General features: G+C 44.8%; 1 protein-coding gene across 1 annotated transcript in view; it reads left to right on the top strand.

The window, feature by feature from the left end:
- Positions 1–27,010, top strand: part of LOC141476645 (protein Hook homolog 3-like) — a 170,604-nt gene that overhangs the window by 93,771 nt on the left and 49,823 nt on the right. The window contains exons 10-11 of the mRNA XM_074165428.1: positions 7,812–7,952; positions 8,942–9,143. Of these exons, the coding sequence (XP_074021529.1) occupies positions 7,812–7,952; positions 8,942–9,143 (343 nt within the window). The remainder of the gene's footprint in view (positions 1–7,811; positions 7,953–8,941; positions 9,144–27,010) is intronic.

Below are 27,010 nucleotides of genomic sequence, written 5' to 3'. Positions count from 1 at the left end.
AGCTGAAAGTTTGATATGGAGTATACTACAGACAGTATTTTTAATAGCAAAGTATTTCCTTTTATAATTTTGAAAATATATTATTTGCTATCTGAATGATAAAAACAGTCCTTAAGGTAAGGGTACATGGAAGAAGAGTGTCTGCTCCTTTAAGGTTATCTGGTCAAGGACCTTTTTACTGTAAAAAAGGGATAATAAGAAAAGGAGGAAACCATATACAAGAACATACAGGGACACAAACCTAACTGAGAAATTATAAGGGAGGCAGTGATGAGAACCAAACCTGGTCAGTCAAACCAAACGATAAGGGTGTGTGAGATGCTTATTCTACCAAAGTTATCTGATCGAGAAACTCCTAAATTGGGATGATAAGAAAAGGAGAAGACAAAAAACCCCAAACGTACAGCGACACAGACCTGACAAAACAAACATGGAGACAATGACAAGAAGCAAAGCACACCAGTCATACTAACCGATGTGCTATCAAGAAATTACAGGTGCCACTTCCAGGAAGACCAACCAGGACTTTGCAATTGATAAGACTGTAAACCAGGGGAGATCCTGGACACTGGACTGGGAGGGGTGAAGGAATCGATAAAACTATACAAATCGATGAAGGAACATGCAGGAGGAAGGAACAAAGAGGGAGTTAGATAGAAAGAGGTATAAAATGGGGCTGGTCAGTATGCCCTGTGCCTGATCACTGCAGTCTGTTCTATCTTCTTAGTAAATCTTTTCTTAACTATCTGTGTAATCTCACACTCTATCCTGTGTGTATGTCTGCTGCAAGGACTAACTGCCAGCTATTGGCGAGACTGGTGTGATGGATTTGGGGCCAGCAACTGAAGTCAGACTGGGGCTGTAGGCACCCCATGGCCTGTGATGTCAGTTACTGGAGCGAGTGAGGGTCCTAGAGTCAGTAGTTGGAGGATTCTACAGACTTTGTGTTTGGAGTGTGAGCTACTGGGGGGACCAGCACGAGTGGATTTGGTGCCAGCTACTCGAGTCAGACTGAGGGTGTAGGTGCCCCTGGTCAATGGTGTCAGCAACTGGAGCGAGTGGGAGTCTCACCCATCAGCCACTGGGGTGGGAACAATGTGTGTCCCAAAAAACAGCTACTGGAAGGGACCAGCGCAATTGCAGGTATGTGTGTGCATGTGTGTGAGAACTGCAAAGACTAGGTGCCATCTACTGGGGAGACAAGCATGGGTGGATTTGTGATCAGCTACTGGAATCAGACGGGGGGTGTAGGTGCCCCGGGCTTGTGGTGCCAGCAACTGGAGCAAGTGGGAGTTTCAGTGCCAGTTACTGGAGCAGGTGGGGGTCTCGGCCACCAGCCACTGGGGCTGGAATGATGTGTGTCCCAAAAACCAGCTACTGGGAGGGACTGGTGTGAGTGAGGCAAATGAGGGGTTCAGTGCAGGCAGCTGGAATGGGACTGCGGGTCATAGCCTACATTCCTGGTGCCGGCTGCTGGAGAGGGCCTGAGCATCTGTATCTTCTCCAAACCTGGTGTGTGTGGGAGTATGCGTGTGTATTCACTAGCAAACTTCAAGGTGGGCTAGCTGGCGAATAGGAGACCCTGGGTCTTAGCAGGGGTATCAGGTGGGTGGAGGGTCCATGAATGTGCATGTGCTTGTGAATAGAGAGTGTTGTGTGTGTGCCTTCACTAGTGGCCTTCCAGCCAAAGAGGAGGAAGGGGACTTGGCTGCCTATAGTTACGGTTTATGAGAGTACTATATGTAAGTGCTATTGAAGGCAATGCCTTCTGTGGCAGTCTGTGTAGCTGGTTGTGTCAGTGTTCTGTGTTTTGGTGTGTGTGTGTCTGGGATACGTGCTCAGCTTCACTACTAGTTAAACCTGCAAATGGGAAAGCAGCAGCTGCATCCCTCAGCCTGGACAGAGGCCCCAGGTCCTCTAGCACACCCAACTGAGCTACAGTGGCCAGGCAGGAGGAAATCCTGGGCTGGAGCTGCTGGAGGTGTTGGCCACTCTTTACATCACTTAATACTCAAGTGACCTTTACTCCTCCTCTGTATTTCCTCTTGACACATGGAAATATTTTTCCACGTTTAACTCCCTATTCACCATCACTTTCAGCCTGCATAAGTCAACGCTGATGCTGAGAGAAGTGAGCCCCGTTCACCCTCACCTTCTCATTCTTGTTCCTCTCTTTTCCCTCTCCTTTGATTGAAATTAGAAAGTCTCCTGTGGTGGGTCAGCCTTGGCCAGCTGTCAGATGCCCACCCAGCTGCTTTCTCACTCCCTTTCTTCAACAGGACAAGTGGAGAACATAAGATGAAAAAGCTCGTGGATCAAGATAAAGGGAGATCACTTATCACTTACCATCATGAGCAAAATAGATTTGACTTGGGGAAAGTTAATTTAATGTTGCCAATTAAAATAGATTTGAATGGTGAGAAACAAAACCAAAAAAGAAAACAACTTCCCTCCACACCCACTTTTTCCCAGACTCAACTTCATTCCTTCATTCCTGACTCCTATTACCTCCCCCCACCCCCTGAGTGGTGCAAGGAGGATGGGAGATGGGGAATGGAGGGCTGTGGTCAGTCCATAACAGTTCCTATCTGCCACTCCTTCTTCCTCATACTTTTCCCCTGCTCCACTGTGGGTCCTTCCTATGGGCTGCAGTCCTTCATGAACTGCTCTAGCGTGGGTTCTTCACAGGCCGCAGTTCTTGTCAGGAGAAACTACTTCACTATGGGCTCTCCACAGGCTGCAGTTCCTTCAGTAAATATCCACCTGCTTCCAGCATAGGGCCCTCCATGGGCTGCAGTGTGGATATCTGCTCTACCATGTTCTCTCCCACAGGTTACAGAGGAATGTCTGCTCTGGTGCCTGGAACACCTCCTCCTTCTTCTCTTACCTTGGCATTTGCACTGTTGTTTCTACACTTTCCCCTCACTCCTCTCTGCCTCTGTGGCACTGACCTTAAAGATCATCGAGATCCAACCCCCCTGCCACAGGCAGGGACACCTCCCACTAGACCAGGTTACTCAAAGCCCCATCCAGCCTGGTCTTGAACACCTCCAGGGATGGGGCATCCACAACTTCCCTGGGCAACCTGTTCCAGTGTCTCACCACCCTCACAGTAAAGAATTTCTTCCTAATATCTCATCTAAATCTCCCCTCTTTCAGTATAAAACTGTTACCCCTCATCCTATTGCTACAGTCCCTGATAAAGAGTCCCTCCCCATCTTTCCTGTAGGCCCCCTTTAGGTACTAGAAGGCTGCTATAAGGTCTCCCCAGAGCCTTCTCTGGTCTGAGCCTCTCTCAGCCTGTCTTCATAGGAGAGGTGTTCCAGACCTCTGATCATCTTCATGGCCCTCCTCTGGACTCACTCCAACAGGTCCATGTCCTTCTTATGTTGGGGGCCCCAGAGCTGGATACAGTACTCCAGGTGGGGTCTCACCAGAGCAGAATAGAGGGGCAGAATCACCTCCCTCGACCTGCTGGCCACACTTCTTTTGATGCAGCCCAGGATGTGGTTGGCTTTCTGGGCTGCCAGAACACATTGCCATCTCACGTTGAGCTTCTCGTCCACCAGCACCCCCAAGTCCTTCTCCTCAGGCCTGCTCTCAATCCATTCTCTGCCCAACCTGTATTTGTGCCTGGGATTGCCATGACCCAGGTACAGGACCTCGCACTTGGCCTTGTGAGGTAACCTTCATGAGGTTCACATAGGCCCATCTCTCAAGCCTGTCAAGGCCCCTTAAATATGTTTTCACAAAGGCATCACCAACTTCTCTAATTGGCTCAGCTTTGGCCTGTGGTGAGTCTGTTGATGGAGCCAGCTGCAATCGGCTTTGTCTGGCTTTACCTCTTCTCACAGAGGCCACCCCTGACCCCCCCAATGCTACCAAAACCTTGCCATGTACACCCAATACATCTCCCTACACTTTTGTTTTTCCTTTCTGCCCTCTTTTCCTACACCCTTCTGTAATTCCGATGTCAACTTTCCTGTAACCTTTTATTACCTTTTGTGTGTGTTTTCCCAGCCGCCTTCTTTCTCTTGCCAAAATTACTTCCTCTCTCTTAGTTCTTCTCACTTTGTGTTCACATATGACCCCCTCCCTTTTGTTTCTTGAGAAAGTCTGTGCTTCTCCATCTTTCACTCCAAGTAATGCACTTTTCCCTTGTCTCTATATAGCTACACTGTAAAGAAATAGTATATTCATGTTTCTCTAAATTGCCCTTATAACCCATCTTAGGATATTTTTCTTAATTATCTGGAACAATTCCTACCACAATCTGACTGTCACTTCCTGTTCATACTAAACAGATTTTCTCTCTCTCTTTTTCTCTCTCTTTTTCTCTCCCTCACCCCCCTGCTTAAGGCTCCCATTGGCCATCTCAGCTCCATTCTTCTTAAATTAACTGCTTGAATTAACTGGACTCCTTGAATTAACTGCTGCTATACCTCTTTCTTGACTGCATCCCCTTTTATGGGTATCTTTATTTTTTTATTTTAATTTTGGATCAAATTCGCAATGGCACTTTGCACTCTGTGCTACCAAGTTGTCTTCTCCACTCATTCACCATGTTTTGTCAAAGTTTCTCTTGATTATTCCCTTCACTCACTGCCAACTTCATGCAACTTTTCCTACATATATTGATGAGAGTTTGTCATACCAGAGACATTGTTCTATGCTCTTCACATGCTAGTCAAAATACTTGGTTCTTCAGAGGCACTGAACAAGCATAGCATCTAAAAATAAAAATTAAGTGAAAGCCACAGCATTCAGAATATCTGAAGACCAGGTTTGGCTCCCAACATTGATGACAGTATAAGGGAGTTGGACAGCTGAACAAAATCCTGGGATAAAGCCTAGGATAAAGTTTTCATATTCAAACTTTCTGTGCCCCAAAGGGGTGGGGATGGAGGAGAGTGAAAGAACTTCCAATGTTATCATAGAAAAATCTCAGGTTTTTTTCTTTCTAGCACAATTGTCACACGTTCACACATATTTCCTTGTGACATTTCAAAGTAGAAACATTGTAATTGAATTGGAAGCATCAGAAAAGTGATCTGCTTCTGTTTTTGAATGTGAGGCATTTGAGAGCAAACCTCCATTCTGTGTGGTTTTGTGCATTGGACTGTTGTTTCCTGTTCACTGTGGATCAGAAGGATTTGTTTCTGGTGTTTCTAGAGGGGATGATGATCATAAAGAAAGGTAATAATGGGTCAAGATGAGAATCATAGAATATCCTGAATTAGAAGGGACCCATGAGGATCATTGAGTCCAATTCCTGACTCCACGCAGAGCAACCTAAACATTAAACCATATATCTATCAGCGATGTCCAAACACTTCTTGAACACCGACAGGCTTGGGGCCATGACCACTTCCCTGGGGAGCTTGTTCCAGTGCTTGACCACTGTCTCAGTGAAGAACTTTTTCCTAATATCTAATCTGAACTTCCCCTGATGCAGCTTTAAGCCATTCCCTCGTGTCCTATCACTGGACACCAGAGAAGAGATCAGCACCTCCCTCTCTGCTTCCCCTCAGAAGGAAGTTGAAGACAGCAATGAGCTCTCCCCTCAGTCTCTGAGCTGAACAAACCTAGTATCCTCAGCCGCTCCTCATAAGTCATGCCCACTAGTCCTTACACCATCTATGGCGTCCTCCTTTGGATGCATTGTAATATTTTTATATCCTTCTGATACTGTGGAGCCCAAAACTGCACACAGTATTCAAGGTGAGGCCACACCAATGCTGAGTATAGTGGGACAATCACTTCTTTCGACCAGTTAGCTATACTGTGCTTAATGCACCCCAAGATACAGTTGGCCCTTTTGGTCGCCAAGGCATGTTGTTGACTCATATTGAGCTTGCCATCAACCAAAACCCCCAGATTCCTTTCTGCAGGGCTGCACTCCAGCCTCTTGTTCTCCAATCTATACATACATCCAGGATTATACTGTCCCAGGTGCAGAGTCTGACATTTGTCCTTGTTAAATTTCATATGGTTCTTGATTGCCCAGCACTCTGATCTATCAAGATCTCTCTGTAAGGCCTCTCTACCCTCAAGGCAATCAACGGCTCCTCCTAATTTAGTATCATCAGCAAATTTACTTAATGTACATTCAACTCCTGCAACCAGATCATTTATAAAAACATTAAAGAGCATTGGCCCTAAAATTGAGCCCTGGGGAACCCCACTAGTGTCTGGCCACCAGCCTGATGTAACCCCATTTACTATAACTCTTTGAGTCCAACGTGTCAGCCAATTGTTCACCCATCATGTTGTGTACATGTCTAGCTGTATGCTGGACATTTTATCCAGAAGGATACTGTAAGAGACAGTATCAAAAGCTTTGCTAAAATAACTAAAAAAACCCCACATCCACTGCCTTCCCTTTGTTCACTAGGCAGATAACCTTGTCATAAAAGGATATTAAGTTAGTAAGGCATGACTTTCCATTCATGAACCCACGTTTGCTCTGACCGATGACTCAAGTGTTTTTCAATAACTCCCAGAATAACCTTCTCCATAATTTTACAGGCACTGAAGTGAGACTGACAGGCCTGTAATTACCAGGGTCTTATTTCTTGCCCTTCCTGGAAATTGGAATAACATTTGTTAGCTTCCAGTCCACTGGGACCTCTCCAGATTCCCAAGACCATTGATAAATAACTGAGAGAGATCTCGCAGTAACATCAGCCAGCTCTTTCGGTACCCTGGGACGAATCCCATCAGGCCCCATAGACTTATGTGCATTAAGTTGCAGCAGCAAACCCCGTACAAGTTCCAAGTCAACTGGGAGCTTCATTCCCCAAGTCGCGGTCCTCCAACCCAGGGTTCCAAGGCCCATCATCAGTGTTAAAGACAGAGGCGAAGGCAGCATTAAACATCTCTGCTTTGCCTATGTCCCTATTTCTGAGGTGACCAACTTCATCAAGTAATGGACCAATATTTTCTTCAGTCCTCCTTTTGCTGTTAGCATATTTAAAAAAAGCCTTTTTTTGTTATCCATCACAGTACTGGCTAGCTTCAACTCCAGTTGAGCTTTGGCTGTATGAATTTTCTCCCCACAGTGGTGAACAGCATCTATGTAGTCCTTCTGTGTAGCCTGACCTTGCTTCCAGAGTCCATACACTTTCTTTTTCCTTCTAAGTTCCAGAAGGAGATCCCTGCTCATCGAAGCTGGCCTTCTGCTCCACTTGCTTGACTTCCAATACATTGGAATTGCCTGCCTCTGTGCTTTTAAAAGATGGCTCTTAAAAAGTGACCGGCATTTATGGACCCCAATACCCTCAAATGCAGACTCCCAGGGGACCTTACTAACTAGTTCCTTCAGCAGCCTAAAGTCTGCTCTCTCAAAATCCAGCTGTCAGCTCTGCTGACAGTTTTTCTCATATCACCAAAGATTTTAAACTCAATCATTTAATGATCACTGTGGTCAAGACAGCCACCAATCATCATGTCACCCACGAGACCATCTCTATTTACAAACAGCAGATCTAGGAGGGCACCTTTCCTAGTCGGGTCTCTTAGTACTTGTATCAAAAAGTTACCTTCAACATGCTTTAGGAATTTCCTGGACCTGTTCGTGTCTGCTCTCTGATAGTCCTAGTTAACATCCGGGAAGTTGAAGTCACCCATAAGAACAAGGGCAACTGATCTAGAGATTTCCCTTAATTCCTTATAGAATAATACATCAGTGTCATCAGCCTGGCTGGGTGGTCTATCATAGACTCCCACAACAACATCCACTTTATTAGCTTTTTCCCCTAATCCTTACCCAGAGGCTCTCAACCATGTCCTGTTTTACTTCAATTACACAGGTTAGAAGCTGCCAAAGATGACTATCGCATACGTTGCGAAGAACTAGAAAAGGAAACTGCAGAATTGAGACAACAGACTGAAGAGCTTAGTACATTAGCAGAAGAGGCTCAGTCTTTGAAGGATGAAATAGATGTACTCAGGTAAACTACGTTCCATTAGCTTTGGGTTATTCTTTTTTAGAATATATAAATAGTTTTAATTCAGTAAAATTAATTCAGTAAATTTAATTTTAATTCAGTAAAATTCATATAATTAAATATAGTCTTCATTAAAACACTTCTTAAGTAATTAAGTAAAAGCCTCTGTGGCCATCAAATTGATGGTTCTAACTTGCGTGTCAAGCAGTCTGACATCAGATTACTAAGTACCAAAAAGTTCAGTTCAGTTGAATTAATTCTAGTTTCATACTGTTGAGTATGGCTGTAGGGATTCATTTGTTATTGTTAACTTACAGGTTTTGGGTGTTTGAAATTGTTGTGAAAACTTTCAAATTAGAGGATATTTTCCTAGTGTTGTTTGTTTTCAGTCAAGCTGTGAATTATTTAGGAGTTGGTTACAATTTAAAGTAATGATCCAATATTGAGAAAATTCTGTTTGAATGTATTATAAACTGAGCCCTGTCTTGCATTTTTGTTAAAAAGGATTCAGACTCCAAAACTATTCTGGTAATCCTGTATGACTGCTTGAGAAATGGATATAATAGCTGTTAGCATAAATTTGCCATTTCCTTTTTCAGAATACACTTATCCCTGGTTATCTTAAAAAAAAAAAGTGGAGGGCAGAAAATATTGTTGTTACTCTGGTAAAGCAGTGGCTTCTCAGGATTAATTTAGAGTTGGAAGGAAATAGGTTGAAATTGTAGGAGTGTTAACAATTTATTTTTTAATTAATATTGAAAGCAGATGAGGAAATTATAGGAAGAATTATGCCATTCAAAAGCACTTCACATAACAGCACTTTGTGTCAACTAATGTGAGGGGAGCAGACAACTTGAAAACCAAGACATTTAGTAGTGTGTGAGGATGTTTGTGTTCTTGTGCTCCCTTGATGTCTGAGTATGTTTTCTACACTGATTTTTAGTCTTCCAAGTACAGATTTGATACAAATGTTCAATCTCTTGTCTTCCTAGGCATTCTTCTGATAAAGTGGCCAAGTTAGAAAGCCAGGTAGAGTCATACAAAAAGAAACTGGAAGACCTGGGTGATTTGCGGCGGCAAGTGAAACTATTAGAAGAGAAGAATACGGTGTACATGCAAAACACTGTGAGCCTGGAGGAAGAACTAAGGAAAGCCAATGCAGCACGTAGCCAGCTGGAGACATACAAGAGACAGGTGAGAACATTATCAGTGCAATAATCCTCTGCATTTCTCAACATTTCTTCTTTGCAACATGGCTTATACATCAAAGTAAAAAACAAACAAAACCAGCTCCTTGTGTTTGCTTCTTTTGTAAATACTTCTTTCTTCCTCCCGCCCTACATTGCTTATTGGTCATTATGTCAAGTTTGTGTTACTTTTGTCAATGAACAGTCTTACCTCTCAAAAAGTAACAGGTTTATCAAATTATTCCTAATTCAAGTTCAGTAGTAGGGCTAGAATTAGAGCTTCTTTCTCAGAAAAGCATCAACTCTTCACTTGAAAATTTCCAGCAGTGCAGAATCCACCATAGCCTTGGTAAGTTATTCTAGTGGTTAAATAAGATTTTTTTTCTTTAAGTTTCTAACCTGAATTTGTCCATCTATGGCTAGAAAGTATATATCCTCCTTCCTCTATAACATCCTTGTTGCATATATGCATCAAGAAAAGTACCTTGTGTATCACCAGAGCCCTCAGGAGTGGAGAGCATCTGTTTATTTTCCTGTTCCACTGAGAGGGATGTGACTATTTCTATAAAGGTGGACGATGCATGCATATCTCCTTTTTGCATCTACAGTACATTAATCTGACATCAATCTGAGATCCTTTTTTCAGGGACAGCTTGAGCTTGATTTTATGTAGACAGTGCCTTGTCTTTTTTCTGACTTCCCTTAATGTTGAATGGTCATACTACAGGTGTCTCTACATGTAAATCCATAACAAAATTTAAAAAGATACAAAAAGAGGCACCAAGAGCATTGCAAGCCTTGGAGTGATGTGCATCCCTCAAACTTGAAAGCTGTTTCCCTGCATTTAGCAATCTTGATAAGTAGGGCAATTAGCTTGCACCTCCCTCGGCTGATTGTTATTACAGTCCAATTGATTCCCCCAGAAAAAAAAACAGAACTTGGATAAGAAAAAGGCTGAAGTAACATACAATCAAAGGGAAAGGGAAATATAGGAGGAGACACTCTTTCACACACCATTAATATCTCATTTGCTCATAAAAATAATGATTCCTCTGAATAACACTTGTGTTATCCCTGATGTTTGCATCTGACCATGCTTATTTCAATGATGATGCAGATTTTGAAAGGGGAAACTTTGTTCTTTATGTATAAGCTGTGCATCTGCAAATAATATCTCTTCTTCTCCCTCATTCCCAACATTTTATGGATGAGATTTTACAACTGAGGAGCTGACGTGTTGTACGGAACTTTACTGCTTGCTAAGACCAAAATAAAGCCCAGGCCTCTAATGTGGCAGACCTGAGTTTCTTTCACTTTAATCATACTGTCTCAGAACAAACACACAGTCTGTTTGCCTTCAATGTCTATAAAGTTGGCCTCCTCTTGAATACAGCTTTGAGATTGTCCCAGTTTGAGGTAAAACAGAACCAACTTCCTGTTCAGTAATTTTACTTCTTGGCTAGGCCTCTTCTAACTCTCTGACATGAACAGCATATTGTGCAGAAAACTGTTCGTTCTCAGAGTGATAAGACCAATGTTTGTACTTCATGCCAAGGAACGGTATGCAGAGAGGCTCTTGCTTATACTTATTGCTATAACAACCAAGGTCAGCTAATTTTGTTATATGCCCCGTTGGACAGTCAGAAACGGAAAAGCGTAGAGGGGTCCCACCTGCAGGGAGGAGCGGACAGGACAGGTGACCCAAAACTGACCAACGGGGGTATTCCATCCTATCTGCCCCATGCTCACTATAAAAGCTGAGGGATCAAAGGGTGAGCAATCTTTCTTCAATGGCCGGCGTCCAAGGAGGACTCTGTTCATCTGCCTTTGATCCCTATCCATGCGTTCCTGAATCCAGTTCCTGAGCTCAGCTTCTGTCCATTGCTGAGTCCAGTCTGGGACTTTCCCAGTGCCTGCCGGTGATGTGATCATCATTGTGGGAGCTTGATATGGTTTTGTATATATTGTATATATTTTCTTGTTTTATTTTTAATATTATTACTATTTTATTTCTATTTTTTATCAATAATATTGCATTAGTGTCCTGGGTCTGGCGGGGACAGGGTTAATTCTCCCCAGGACCTAGCAGGGACACAGGTATTCCATCCCATGTGAGCCATGCCCAGGGGGTAGCAGGAGCTAGCCGGGGAAGGAGAGGGGCAGGAAGTCGGGGGGGGGGTGGGGGTGGGGGTGGGGGGGGGTGGAAGAGGAAGTCACCCCCGGGGGAGCAGAGGGGTTGCGTCCGGGGCACGGTCAGTCGGCAAGTGGTGGTATCGTACTTGTGGTTGCATATTCCTCTGTCACTATTATTGTTGTTGTTGTTTCTTGCTCCCTTTGCTGTTCTGTTAAATTGCCTTTGTCTCAGCCTACGAGTTTTTTGCCTTTTTCTTCCCATTCTCCCCTCATGGCCGTGGTGGTGGTGGGGGCTCCAGTCTGAGCGAGCGGCTGCCACGTGGTCCTTTGTTGCCGTCTGAGGCCAAACCACTACAGTCCTTTTTGGCGCCCAACGTGGGGCACTCAGAGGGTTGAGATAACGACAGATCTGACCAGAGCGTGTTAAAATGAATTTGTTATCGGTATTTATTGTATTATTCGCTGGGCAAAATGTTGCTTTGTTTGTTTTCATGGCTGTGTTATGTAAATTCTTACGTGTTCTATGTACTCCCCATGATGATGTTTATCACCTCAGGATTATAATTTTGCTGTCCTGTGTGATATCAATTTATGATATGATAGCATCACTGTTCAGCACTGTTGGGGCGTTTATTCGGCACTGCTTTCCTGCCCATATCTCGGGGAATTTATTAATAAACACACTGAGTCTATGGGGGAAGCAGGGGAGGATACTTTCCCCAGCTCTTTCACATCGCCTTTTCTCTTTCGTGTCAGGTATGCCAGTTTTTGAGAATTTTGAATACTCTTGGGACATGCAACCCAGCTTAGTCCTATTGCTAGGTCTCCTGAATGTGTTTCAGTTTTTGTTTAGGGTTAAGCAACTATTTAAGACTACCACCCAGAGATCTGCCCCGAGGCTGGATAGTCATGGGTGGCATGGCATGTGGGAGAACATGGGCAGGTATCTAGAGAGTTTTTCACCTCCAATGGTCTGGGATTTCACCCCCGAACAATTACAGGACCCTGATAAAGTGATAGAATATTTGAAAGGAAAATGCTGTGGCTATTCCAGAGAGGCACAACTCACTGCACTGTGATGGGCCCTGGCCAGTATCTACCAAGCATTGCTCAATGTTGCACAGCATCCTCAGGAGAAAGAGATGGAAACCAGGCCGACAGGCAGTGTGGCTACTGCCACTCCTGCGACAGACACTGGCTACTCCAACCCCTGTGGCAGGCGCTGTGGCTACTCCAAACCCAGTGGCAGGCACTGCAACTGAACCAGAAAACCAACCTGTGCCCGTATCAGTTGCCCCTATCCAGAAGAAGAGATACACCAAGAAATCAGTTCGCTCAGTGAAGGATGACGATGATCCAGGGTCATCACGAGAACAAGAGGAAGAGGCAGAACCAGAGATAATCACTCGATCCCTGTCCCTGAGCGAGCTGCAGGACATGTGAAAAGATTTCAGTCGACTTCCAGGCGAGCACATTGTCACCTGGCTGCTCCGGTGCTGGGATAACAGAGCCAGTAGCTTGGAACTGGAGGGTAGGGAAGCCAGGCAGCTGGGATCTCTGTCTAGAGAGGGGGGCATTGACAAGGCAATTGGGAAAAAGGCACAAGCCCTCAGCCTCTGGAGGCGACTCTTGTCAGGCGTGAGGGAAAGGTATCCCTTCAGTGAAGATGTTGTATGTCATCCGAGCAAGTGGACCACCATGGCAAGAGGTATCCAGTACCTGAGAGAATTAGCCATGCGGGATATGATTTATCATGACCTGGACAATGCACAGTCACCCACAGATCCTGATGAGATCCAATGCACAAGGTCCATGTGACGGAAGTTTGTACGGAGCGCCCCATCATCATATGCCAACTCATTGGCAGTGATGGAATGGAAAGGCGAAGAGGGACCAACAGTGGATGAGGTGGCTGCCCGACTTCGGCAATAAGAAGAAAGTCTCTCTTCTCCCCTCGTCTCAGCTGTGGAGAAACTGTCCCGGAAGGTCCAGCAACTTGAAGAGAATATGTCCTCCCCACCTATACGAGCCAATATCTCAGCTGTTAGGGGCAGACGTTTTTCCACTCAGGATAGAGAATACAGGGGGTACACACCACGAAGCACCCTGTGGTTCTGCCTGCGTGACCACGGAGAGGACATGAGGAAGTGGGATGGACAACCTACTTCAATCCTACGGGCACGGGTACAGGAATTCCAAGGAAGAACAACCACAAAAGGGGATCTCTCCAGGAAAAGTGCCGCCCCGGTTTCCAATGTGCAGTTCCCCAGACAGAATAGAAGGCCTGAGCCTACTTCTGATCCCCTTGAAGGAACTTCCAACACCAACTTTCCAAATTCCAAAAATTTTCTGCAAGAAGCGAGTAATGGATACTATGACCAGGATTAGAGGGGCCCTGCCTCCAGCCAGGTGGGGGAAAGGGACAACCAGGTTTATTGGACAGTGTGGATTCGATGGCCTGGCACATCAGAGCCACAGGAGTATAGAGCTCTAGTGGACACAGGCGCACAGTGTACCCTAATACCATCAAGCTATCGAACTTTAGAGTGTGTCCAGAGGAGGGCGACTAAGATGGTGAAAGGTCTCGAGGGCAAGACTTATGAGGAGTGGCTAAGGTCACTTGGTTTGTTCAGCTTGGAGAAGGCTGAGGGGTGACCTCATTGCAGTCTACAACTACCTCAAGGGGGGCGGTGGAGGGGGAGGTGCTGATCTCCTCTCTCTGATGACCAGTGACAGGACAGGAGGAAATGGTTTGAAGCTGCGTCAGGGGAAGTTCAGATTGGACATTAGGAAAAGGTTCTTCACTGAGAGGGTGGTCGGTCACTGGAACAGGCTTAGTTTAGGAAAAGGTTCTTAACTCATCGCTGTCTACAAATTCCTCAGGAGGGGAAGTGGAGAGGTAAAAAATGATGTGCGACAGCAGCTGAGGGAGAGGAGTGAGAATATGTGAGAGAAACAACTCTGCAGACACCAAGGTCAGTGAAGAAGGAGGAGGAGGAGGTGCTCCAGGCACCAAAGCAGAGATTCCCCTGCAGCCTGTGGTGAAGACCGTGGTGATACAGGTTATCCCCCTGCGGCCCATGGAGGTCCACAGTGGAGACAGAGCAGGTGGATATGCCCTGAAGCTGTGACCTCATGGAGAACCCACACTGGAACAGGCTCCCGGCAGGAACTGTGGCTTGTGGAGAGGAGCCCACGGAGGAGCAGGTTTTCTGGCAAGACCTGTGACCCCACAGGGGCCCCACGCTGGAGCAGTCCATTTCTGAAGGAACAGGCCCATGCTGGAGGAGCTCTTGAAGAACTGCAGCCCGTGGGAAGGACCCATGTTGGAGAAATTCGTGAAGGACTGTATCGTGTGGGTAGGACCCCATGCTAGAGCAGGGGAAGAGCGTGAGGAGGAAGTAGCAGCAGAGTGTTATGACCTGACTGCAACTCCCTATTGCTAATCCCCCTGCGCTGCTCAGAGGGAAGGAGGTAGAAAAATCGGGAGTGAAGTTGAGCCTAGGAAGAAGGGAGGGGTGGGGGGAAGGTGTTTTTAGACTTGTTCTTATTTCTCATTACCCTACTCTCTTTTTTAATTGGCAATAAATTAAATTAATTTCCCCAAGTTGAGACTGTTTTGCCCATGACAGTAATTGGTAAGTGATCTCCCTGTCCTTATCTTGACCCTATCTTATTTTCTCCCCCTGTCCTGTTGATGAGGGGGAGTGATAAAACATCTTGGTGGGTACCTGGAAGCCAGCCAAGGTCAACCCATGACAGTTGAGAAGATTTAAACTTCTAGAGAAGTGGGGCATGCAACCAAAGTTCTTTGACATGAAGAAGGCTTGCCTGATTCGTTTTTCTAACTCAAAAGAGGAAAATGCTGCTTCTAAAATTGCAAACTCTGTGTCCCTTTTTCATCACAGTGTAATAAAATATGTTTCTTTGCAATATTGAAAGGCTTAATTTCTACACACTATGTACACTCTAACATACCTCCTGAATGGCTGTCATGACAACATGTTGAACTGATTCTTCCATCATCATTATGGTCTGTATGTACTCTGAAAATAAGAGCATTCAGGTGTGTTACTTTAAGCTTGAGAAAGTCACACAGAACATGAGATCAGTAGTTGTATCTTTCCTACAAGCTGAGCAGGTGCTACAGATGAAACTGAAATTTGTAACTACCTTTCAAGTTTCAGGCCAGCAAACTCAAGAATACATTATAGAAAAAAAAATCTATTCAGACATAAATCAAGGCTCACTGGAACACTGCAACATGATTGGGGTTTTTTTTTGCCTATGATGGCTATTTTTTTCTTTCCCATTACCTCTCAAAAGAACTGTCTACTCTCCAAGTGCTTTTCTCCCTTTGTTCCTGAATTATTTAGGCAATAGAAGAACAGGATCCAAGGATTGGTTGTCTTTTTCCATGACTTTGACTCCTTGTCCTGCCTTTCTACAGCACCCTCATTTCACAGAATTTCCATATGAGGTCTTGAGAAAGCACAGAACTAAGAATACAATAAATCCTCTCCACATTTTCTCTTCCTTTTCTGTATATAGATGTGACCTGTACTGGAAGCATGCTGTAAGAGGACTGAGTGGTTAGAATGTCAAATTCTGATGTTTAGACTGAGTCAGAGTTTGTGACTTGTCCAATATCATATGCATCCCGGCCAGGTATCATGACCTTTTTTTTATTATTATTTTTCCAAATGCCATGCATATCATTGTTATGATTTGTCTAAGAGGAAGACGTTGGGAATCAGCCACCTCAAAATAATTTAGAAGAGGCACGACAGTAAATAATCAAACTACATATAACTAGACTGTTTAGATGCCTGTATCTCATATGTTTTTAATGTTTAGACTGACAGAATATGTAAAGTTCAGGGAAAGATACATTCCTCACTAATAAATGCCAAGAAGCTACCAAAATAAAGAATGAGAAATTTACACTTCTGTGGCCGACCAACACACTCCCACAGTGGAAGAAGGATCAGAGGAATGATAGAATCATAGAATCATTTAGGTTGGAAAAGACCTTTAAGGTCATCGAGTCCAACCATAAACCTAACACTGCAAGAATGTCAAGCTCAGGGAAGAATGTAAGGAATGATCGCCAATTGTTGTAAAGAAAGCTGAACTTATCTTGACACAAGGGAGACTGGAGGGTAGCCTTTGTTTTAGCTATAGGGTTGTACCAGTGGGTCATCAGGTTGTATAAACAGCCTTCCCTGAGATAATTAGTAGAGAGTAATGGCTTCCTGAGCTAGTCAAACTAGCATGGGGGGAACATAAAGTAGAAAAAATGGACAACTAATAAAATGAACTATGAAAAGAGCAACGGACTTAAGCTAACTTCAACACATGTATTCCTTCCAGGCAACTTGGGACACCCAGTGTTGTGACAGTGAGCACAGAGATCAGTAATGGGAATCACATTTGTATTGTGATTCAACTGTATGTTGCAGTTGCTATATTATGCTTGTATTGTGATTTCAGTATATTGCTGTATCACTCTGCTAAACCAAAATCCCATGTAACATCAAATATCTTCAAATAAGTAAATTTTATATTAAACATTAAACCTTCTTCGTGTGGAATATCTAAAAGAACTTAGAGAGTATTTGACTCTGAGATGTTAACTAAACAGTCAAGTGGAAGAGAGGTGGCTTAAATTAATAGCTATTTATGTACTTACGGAAGGGAAAACACTTGTATTCTAAATAAGAGGATGGCCAGACTTTCTCCTGCTTAAGGGAAGAATAAAAGTAGTTTCAGGATGAGAGATTAAAGCAATTTAGAACCCTGAGAAAACTAGAAAGGGGAAATTGGCTTAAAAGCTAAGGTACACAATACAAGAGTAAGACAACAGTCTTGATAACAGAGCTGCCATTTTGCCAGAAAGGAAACAGAAGTGAGGTGTATTAGGGAAAGACAGCCTTTGATAGAAACTTAGCGTAAATACAGTAAGCATAGCTTTTTCTTTCACTTATCCACTTATCTACTGGAGGGACAACACAATAGGGCATAAGCAATACAGGAGGTTCCTGGAGTGCATTGATGACAACTTCCTGACTCCACTGATAGAGGAAACAACGAGGAGAGGTGCTCATACTCAAAACCAAGGAGGAACTCATGAGGGATGTGAAAGTCAAAGGCAGCCTTAGCTGCAGTGACCATGAGATGGTGGAGTTCAGGGTCCTGAGAGGAGGGTAAAAAGCAAGCTCACAACCCTGGACTTCAGGAGAGCAGACTTTGGCCTCTTCAGGGATCTGCTTGGTAGAGTTCCATGGCATTATCCCAGGATCTGGAGGGAAACAGGAATCAAGAAAGTTGGTTGATAATGAAGGATTGCTTCCTACAAGCTCAAAAGAGCTCCATCCCAAGGAATATGAAATCAGGCAAAAAATTCCAGGAGGCCTGTATGGATGAACAAGGAGCTCCTGACAAAACTCAAACACAAAACCAAAATATACAGAAGGTGGAAGCAGAGACAGGTATCTTGGGAGGAATACAGAGCCAAAGTCCAAAAGGAATTGAATCTGGCAAGGGATGTCAAAGGCAACAAGAAAGGCTTCTCGAAGAACCTAAGTGGCAAAAGGAAGACTAGGGAAAATGTGGGCCCGCTGCTGAATGGGGCAGGGGACCTAGTGACAAAGGACATGGGAAAGGCGGAGATACTGAATGCCTTCTTTCCCTCAGTCTTTAACAGCAAGCTTGGACTTTGGGAATCCCATTTCCCAGAGACCAGGGGGAAAATCTGGAGCAAGGAAGACGTACCCTTGGTGGAAGAGGATCAGGTCAGGGAATATTTAAGCAACCTGGACATGCATAAGTCCATGGGCACCGATGGGATGCACCCACGAGGGCTGAGGGAGCTGGCTGATATCATTACGACACCACACTTGATAATCTTTGATCAGTCATGGTGACTGGGAGAAGTGCCTGAGGACTGGAGGAAAACAAATGTCCCTCCTATCTGCAAGAAGGGCAAGAAGGAAGACTCGGGGAACTAAAAGCAGGTCAGCCCCACCTCCATCCCTGTGAAGGTGATGGAGCAGCTAATCCTGGAAACCATTTGCAGGCACATGAAGGAGAAGAAAATCATCAGGATTAGTCAGCATGGCTTCACCAAGGAGAAGTCATGATCGACCAACTTGATACACTTCTGTGATGAAATGACTGGCCTGGTGGATGAGGAGAGAGCAGTGGATATTGACCACGTTGATTTGAGTAAGGCCTTTGACACTGTCTCCCATAAGATCCTCTTAGAGAAGCTGTATGGGCTGTATGAGCAGACACTGAGGTGGGTTGAAAACTGGCTGAATGGTTGGGCCCAGAGGGTGGTGATCAGTGGCACAAAGTCTAGTTGGACACCAGCAACTAGCGGTATACCCCAGGGGTCAATACTGGGTCCAGTCCTGTTCAACATCTTCATTAATGATCTGGATGATGGGGCAGAGTGTACCCTCAGCAAGTTTGCTGGTGACACAACAGTGGGAGGAGTGGCTGATACGCCAGAGGGTCATGCTGTCATCCAGAGGGACTTTAACAGACTGGAGAAATGGGCTGACAGGAACCTCATGAAGTTCAACAAGGGGAAGGGCAAAGCCCTGCACCTGGGGAGGAACAAGCCCAGGCACCAGTGCATGCTGGGGGCCACCCAGCTGGAAAGCAGCTTGGCAGAAAAGGATCTGGGGGTCCTGGTGGACACCAGATTGAACACGAGCCAGCAATGTTCCTGTATTGGGTCTAGCTGAGACAGAGTTAACTTTCCCCATAGCAGCCCTCATAGTGCTGTGCTTTGTATTTGTAGCTAGAACAGCGTTGATAACACACCAATGTTTTGGTTACTGCTGAGCAGTGCTCCTACAGCATCAAGGCTGTCTCTCCAAACTCCCCCCACAAAGACCAGCAGGCTGGGGGTGGGCAAGAGGGGGACATAGACAGGACAGCTGACCCAAAGTGACCAAAGAGATGTTCCATACCATATGACGTCATGTCACAGGGCACCAATTTGCAGCGATGATTGATCAGGACGCAATTGTATGCTATAAGCAGAAGCAGAAGCAGCAGCAAAAGCAGAAGCAGAAGCCTTTATTCACATACACAAAGCTATATATAGAGAGCTAGTTTCTGAGCTGTTTTGCCAAACAGGGCGAGCACTCCCATTCTCACAGAATGCGACTGTTTTCAGCCACATCTTTCTACACACACTCCTCCAGGCGGTTTTCCAGCCTGAACTTCACAGACACACACAATGTTTTTTTTTCTTCTGTCTGGCCTGCTCGAAACAATCTTATTCTTAAAGCAATATAGTTTTAGTTCTGATCAAGTTTTGCTTGATCTGCCACATGCTCAGAAGGGCTCCAAAATCAGTCCTGATCGATCTTCCAGATGTTCTGCATGGCCCCAACAAATAATATTTTTGTTGTTTGTTTCCTTTGCTTCCATGAGTGGCCTTTGCTTTTTTTATTAAACTGCCTTTATCTTGACCCACGAGTTTTTAATCATATTTTCACCCCCCTGTCTCACTGAGGACAGGAGTGATAGAGTGGCTTGGTGGGCACCTGGCGGCAGCAAAAAGGATAAATGGTATCCTGGGCTGCATTAGGAGGAGTGTTGCTAGCAGGTCGAGGGAGGAGATCCTTCCCCTTTATTCAGCACTGTTGAGGCCACAGCTGGAGTCCTGTGTCCAGTTCTGGGCTCCTCAGTACAAGAGAGATACGGAGCTACTGGGAGTTCTGTGAAGGGCTGCAAAGATGATTAAGGGACTGGAGCATCTCTCCTATGAGGAAAGGCTGAGAGAGCTGGGACTGCTTATTTTAGGGAAGAGAAGGCTCAGGGAGGAATCTCATCAGTGTATATAAATATGTGAAGAGAAGGTGAAAACAAGATGAAGCTACGTTCTTTTCAGTGGCATCCAGTGACAAGAGGCAATGGGCACAAATGAAAAAACAGGAGGTTCTGTCTGAAGAGCAGGAAACACTTTTTCACTATGAGGGTGACTGAGCACTGGACCAGGTTGACCAGTGAGGTTGTGTAATCTCCATACTTGGAGATGTTCAGAAGCCATCTGGACGTGATCCTGGGCAACCGTCTCTAGGTGGCCCTGCTTGAGCAGGGGCATTGGACCAGATGACCTCCAGAGGTCCCTTCCAACCTCAACCATTATGTGATTCTGTGATTTTAAACCTTCTGAATAACTGTTTGGATTTTTACCTTAATCTGATTTGAATTAAACATAATTGAAGGGAATTGGATCACAATAAGACATCATACACCCAAGGATGCAACAAGGGCCCTTAAGAAATACTTTAACCATCCAGCAAATCTTCTGCCATATATGGAGAGAAACTGAATGGGTCTCCATTTTACTTGTGTAGGTCAGATAAACAACTGGCACCACAGAAGCCAGAGGAGATAGAAGTGTTTTCCAATAACTGCTGAGGTGGAATTCAGTAGATTAAACATAGGCCTCTAGTGACACTTTAGATGTCCTTGGGATATCCTGCCTGGCCTCCAGCTACTGGTGCAGAAGGGCACAATCTCCCATACTCCAGTGCTAACCATGTGCAGAAGTTTCTGAAACCCTAGTGTCTCAGTTTTCAGTAGATGGCACCTGGTGACAACGAAGGCTCTCTGACATGCAGTGAGATATTGGGATACGTTCCTGAACCCAAGGGTCACAGTGAAGGACATGTAAATCACATTTGTTGATTCTTCACTTCACAGAGCTAACTCACACATGAATAGTTAAAGGCTGGGGACAAGACTTTTCATTTGTGAAGTCCCTTTTCAGCTCAGGGAACCCAAACTAAAAATATGCATGTTGAAAGCAAAACCAATTCCACATTTCCAGCCTGCAAACTTAGTAAAGCTCATAACATAACAGCACTTATTGTCTGTAAAATAAAGTAGTGTTATGATTTAGAAAAAGTAAATTTGTCTCTCATAGCAACCTATCATTTTCCCTCAGTTATTTAAAAAGCAAGTTAGATTTTCATTAACTACCCTGGAAGCAAAACATACTTTCAAAATTTAATACCTTGCTTCTGTTCACAATTCACAGCACATCCCAAAATAAGCTGAAGCATTCTCCCAAGCTCTGCAGCATCAGAGTGCTCTCCAATCAGGTTAACATCAGGAAGAGTGAAGTCGTTAATCTGTTGCCCTAGAATCTGCATACATATGTACATCACTATATATATATGCACATACATTACAAAATAGAAAGATGATTTAGAGGCAATAGGAAGCACTTACTCTATTTTGGCATAGTTTTTAAATCCATCTTTAAAACAAACTAAAAAAATTGCACCAGCTCATATACATATCTCAAAATATAAAACCATCCCATATCACTTAACACAACCGACATTTTGGAAAGCTGTCTCAACTAATAACAAAGTACTAGTTTCAAACTTATCAAGACCAAGATTTGTTCTTCCAGGTAAGGAAAGGTAACGCAGGTAGGCCTAAAAAAGCTGATCAACGGCACTCGATGAATTAATTATTCTTATTAATTCTTTTCATTAAAAAAATCTAATGCCTAAAAATTTTCCATCTGGAATAAAGTAAGTCTGAATTTCTAAATCATACCATTGCAAAGTCAGAAATTAAATGTTTTACTTCAATAAAAAACATCTAGCATGAATGGACAACAAATCTCAGTTTGTAAAAAACTTGGTCTAACAGTTTTGTAGGTCTAATCTAAGGATACTTAGTACGTCCAGAGTCAAAACAACTAATTCCTCATCCATGAGTAAAGGACCTGACCGAGTGGTACAACATGCAACTAAAGAGAGCAAATGTAAATACAAAAAGAATGAAGAGAAAGAAAGCATGAGAGGGTGAGAGAGAGAAGGCACCCACACAAGGTGGAGGGGGGGGTAGAAACTGTGAGAGAGGTGGTGAGGGCAAGAGAACCAGAGTGAGAGAGAAGATGAGGGAGAGAAGGCAAGAGAGGGGTCAAAAAGGTGAGAGAAGGGGTAAGGAGGAGACTAATGTCCCAAAACTCATGGGATCCTTTACCCGGTGTGCAAGCCAATAACACACAGAGTTGAGGTATTAGCTATTTATTAGCAATTCTGCGCAGAAAAGGGTGCTAGGGGGCGTCTCCACAAAGCTAGCACACATGAAATTGGAACAGTCATTCATTTATACATTGTAAATTAGCATAATTAACATATTCATTGTTTATCAACTTTTTACTGGTGCTCATAATTCCTTATTTTGAAGCTGAATTGTGTAAAATGTCCTCGTCTTCAATTAAAGGTACAGTGTCTCTTTACTGCACAGGCTCAGCGGGTGAGGGTCTTCAAGTGGAGGCAGGTATCCTAACTTCTAGAGGAGTGGTTTTCATATTATGATTAGTCAAGTTCACCTTAAGGACGCATTTCATGCGGTATAGCCAAGTTTCTTGGGCAATCAGCCCTCTGAAGTTTCTGCTACCTGGTTTTAGGTCCAGTTGTTCTTTCTATCCCATTGTCTTGTCAAGAATCATTTACCCAAATGATTTACAGAATTACAATCATAGAGGTTTTGATATCACTAAGAGCAGGCAAGGAGTGAGAGAGAGAAGACAAGAGATAGAAAGGGAGTGAGTAAGAGAGAAGGGGAGGGAGAGCTAGGAAGACAAGGCAAGCGAGAGAGAAGGTGGGCTAGAGAAAGAGAGCGCAGGCAAGTGAGTGAGAGGGAGATATGTGGTGAGAGAGAGAGGGCATATGGAAGTGAGAGAGAGGGTGAGCGAGAGAGGAGGTGGACAGGCAGGAGAGAGAGGGTGAGAGGAGGGATGAGCAAGTGTGCAATTGGCAAAATGAGAGCAGTCGAGAAGGCGACTGAGTCAGAGAGAAGGTGAAAGACAGGAGGTGAGCAAGTGAGAATGTGAGTGAGCAAGATGGTGAGAGGGAGAGAGAGAAGGTGAGAGAAATGTAGAGGGTAAGCAAGAGAAATATAGGGCAAGAGAAGGGAGAGCAAGAGAGGGGGGAAAGAGAAAAAGGGGGTAAGGGAGAGGGGGTGAAGGAAGAGGGAGAGGGCAAGAGTGAGGAAGGGAAAGAGAGGGGGAAGGGAGAGGGGAAAAGGAAATTAATGAAATGAATGAAATAAAACAGCATTTTTGAATGGTCTAAGTTGATTCACATTTACATTTCAACTTGTATTGCCTGTATTTTTAATGCAATGCTGTTTTTTCTATTAATGATAATACAGTTGCCTTGTAAATGTTGTTGGGAGAAGCTGAAGAGGTATATTAGCTTGTACCATAAAGAAGTGAGGAAAGCAAGGAAGAAAATTTAGGATTATGAAATAAATTTAATGGACAATTTTAATACTACAGCAAAAATCAAAGTGATATACAATAAAAGGAACGTTAGGCTCCAGAATAAATGTCTTGTGATGAAAGCAGACACCTTTCATTTATTTGAGGAAAATAAATAGCAGAATATTTTACAGAAAGAATGAGAGTTTGGATTCCAAAGCAGCAAGATTTCAGGGGCCTCCTTTAGCTTGTTTTCTTCCATATTATAATAGACAAGACAATCAGTGTAGGACAGCTACTGAGAGACTGTTCTCTTAAAAGCAACAAATTATGATGTTGCTCTAAAATGAAATAAATTGTCATAAAAAACTGTTCAAAGGTTTTTTAGCTGCACCAGGTGTCCTGGGTCTGGCGGGGATAGGGTTAATTCTCCCCAGGATCTAGCAGGGACACAGGTATTCCATCCCATGTGAGCCATGCCCAGGGGGTAGCAGGAGCTAGCCGGGGGAAGGGGAGGGGCAGGAAGCCACCATGGGGGAGCAGAGCGGGCTGGGGCATCCCGGGGCATGGTCGGCAAGTGGTGGTATCGTACTTGTGGTTGCATATTCCTCTGTCAGTGTTATTGTTGTTGTTGTTTCTTGCTCCCTTTGCTGTTCTGTTAAATTGCCTTTGTCTCAACCTACGAGTTTTTTGCCTTTTTCTTCCCATTCTCCCCTCATGGCCGTAGTGGCGGTGGGGGCTCCAGTCTGAGCGAGCGGCTGCCACGTGGTCCTTTGTTGCCGTCTGAGGCCAAACCACTACAGTCCTTTTTGGCGCCCAACGTGGGGCACTCAGAGGGTTGAGATAACGACAGATCTGACCAGAGCGTGTTAAAATGAATTTGTTATCGGTATTTATTGTATTATTCGCTGGGCAAAATGTTGCTTTGTTTGTTTTCATGGCTGTGTTATGTAAATTCTTACGTGTTCTATGTACTCCCCATGATGATGTTTATCACCTCAGGATTATAATTTTGCTGTCCTGTGTGATATCAATTTATGATATGATAGCATCACTGTTCAGCACTGTTGGGGCGTTTATTCGGCACTGCTTTCCTGCCCATATCTCGGGGAATTTATTAATAAACACACTGAGTCTATGGGGGAAGCAGGGGAGGATACTTTCCCCAGCTCTTTCACATCGCCTTTTCTCTTTCGTGTCAGGTATGCCAGTTTTTGAGAATTTTGAATACTCTTGGGACATGCAACCCAGCTTAGTCCTATTGCTAGGTCTCCTGAATGTGTTTCAGTTTTTGTTTAGGGTTAAGCAACTATTTAAGACTACCACCCAGAGATCTGCCCCGAGGCTGGATAGTCATGGGTGGCATGGCATGTGGGAGAACATGGGCAGGTATCTAGAGAGTTTTTCACCTCCAATGGTCTGGGATTTCACCCCCGAACAATTACAGGACCCTGATAAAGTGATAGAATATTTGAAAGGAAAATGCTGTGGCTATTCCAGAGAGGCACAACTCACTGCACTGTGATGGGCCCTGGCCAGTATCTACCAAGCATTGCTCAATGTTGCACAGCATCCTCAGGAGAAAGAGATGGAAACCAGGCCGACAGGCAGTGTGGCTACTGCCACTCCTGCGACAGACACTGGCTACTCCAACCCCTGTGGCAGGCGCTGTGGCTACTCCAAACCCAGTGGCAGGCACTGCAACTGAACCAGAAAACCAACCTGTGCCCGTATCAGTTGCCCCTATCCAGAAGAAGAGATACACCAAGAAATCAGTTCGCTCAGTGAAGGATGACGATGATCCAGGGTCATCACGAGAACAAGAGGAAGAGGCAGAACCAGAGATAATCACTCGATCCCTGTCCCTGAGCGAGCTGCAGGACATGTGAAAAGATTTCAGTCGACTTCCAGGCGAGCACATTGTCACCTGGCTGCTCCGGTGCTGGGATAACAGAGCCAGTAGCTTGGAACTGGAGGGTAGGGAAGCCAGGCAGCTGGGATCTCTGTCTAGAGAGGGGGGCATTGACAAGGCAATTGGGAAAAAGGCACAAGCCCTCAGCCTCTGGAGGCGACTCTTGTCAGGCGTGAGGGAAAGGTATCCCTTCAGTGAAGATATTGTATGTCATCCGAGCAAGTGGACCACCATGGCAAGAGGTATCCAGTACCTGAGAGAATTAGCCATGCGGGATATGATTTATCATGACCTGGACAATGCACAGTCACCCACAGATCCTGATGGGATCCAATGCACAAGGTCCATGTGACGGAAGTTTGTACGGAGCGCCCCATCATCATATGCCAACTCATTGGCAGTGATGGAATGGAAAGGCGAAGAGGGACCAACAGTGGATGAGGTGGCTGCCCGACTTCGGCAATAAGAAGAAAGTCTCTCTTCTCCCCTCGTCTCAGCTGTGGAGAAACTGTCCCGGAAGGTCCAGCAACTTGAAGAGAATATGTCCTCCCCACCTATACGAGCCAATATCTCAGCTGTTAGGGGCAGACGTTTTTCCACTCAGGATAGAGAATACAGGGGGTACACACCACGAAGCACCCTGTGGTTCTGCCTGCGTGACCACGGAGAGGACATGAGGAAGTGGGATGGACAACCTACTTCAATCCTACGGGCACGGGTACAGGAATTCCAAGGAAGAACAACCACAAAAGGGGATCTCTCCAGGAAAAGTGCCGCCCCGGTTTCCAATGTGCAGTTCCCCAGACAGAATAGAAGGCCTGAGCCTACTTCTGATCCCCTTGAAGGAACTTCCAACACCAACTTTCCAAATTCCAAAAATTTTCTGCAAGAAGCGAGTAATGGATACTATGACCAGGATTAGAGGGGCCCTGCCTCCAGCCAGGTGGGGGAAAGGGACAACCAGGTTTATTGGACAGTGTGGATTCGATGGCCTGGCACATCAGAGCCACAGGAGTATAGAGCTCTAGTGGACACAGGCGCACAGTGTACCTTAATACCATCAAGCTATAGAGGGACAGAACCCATTTGCATTTCTGGAGTGACAGGGGGATCCCAACAGCTGACTGTATTGGAAGCTGAGGTGAGCCTAACTGGGAATGAGTGGCAAAAGCATCCCATTGTGACTGGCCCAGATGCTCCATGCATCCGTGGTATAAATTATCTCAGGAGAGGGTATTTTAAGGACCCAAAAGGGTACCGGTGGACTTTTGGCATAGCTGCCTTGGAGGCGGAAGAAGTTAAACAGTTGTCTACCTTGCCTGGTCTCTCAGAGGATCCTTATGTTGTGGGGTTGTTGAGGGCTGAAGAACAACAGGTGCCAATCGCTACCACAACGGTTCATCGGTGGCGATATCGAACTAACCGAGATTCTCTGATCCCCATCCATAAGCTGATTCGTCAACTAGAGATTCAAGGAGTGATCAGCAAGACTCGCTCGCCCTTTAACAGTCCCATATGGCCAGTGCAGAAATCTAATGGAGAGTGGAGGCTAACTGTGGACTATCGTGGCCTTAAT

This window comes from Numenius arquata, chromosome W, assembly GCF_964106895.1.
Source record: "Numenius arquata chromosome W, bNumArq3.hap1.1, whole genome shotgun sequence".
Classification (NCBI taxonomy): Eukaryota; Metazoa; Chordata; class Aves; order Charadriiformes; family Scolopacidae; genus Numenius; species Numenius arquata.
The sequence above is the reverse complement of the archived record's forward strand: the minus strand, read 5'-3'. Positions and strand labels throughout refer to the sequence as shown.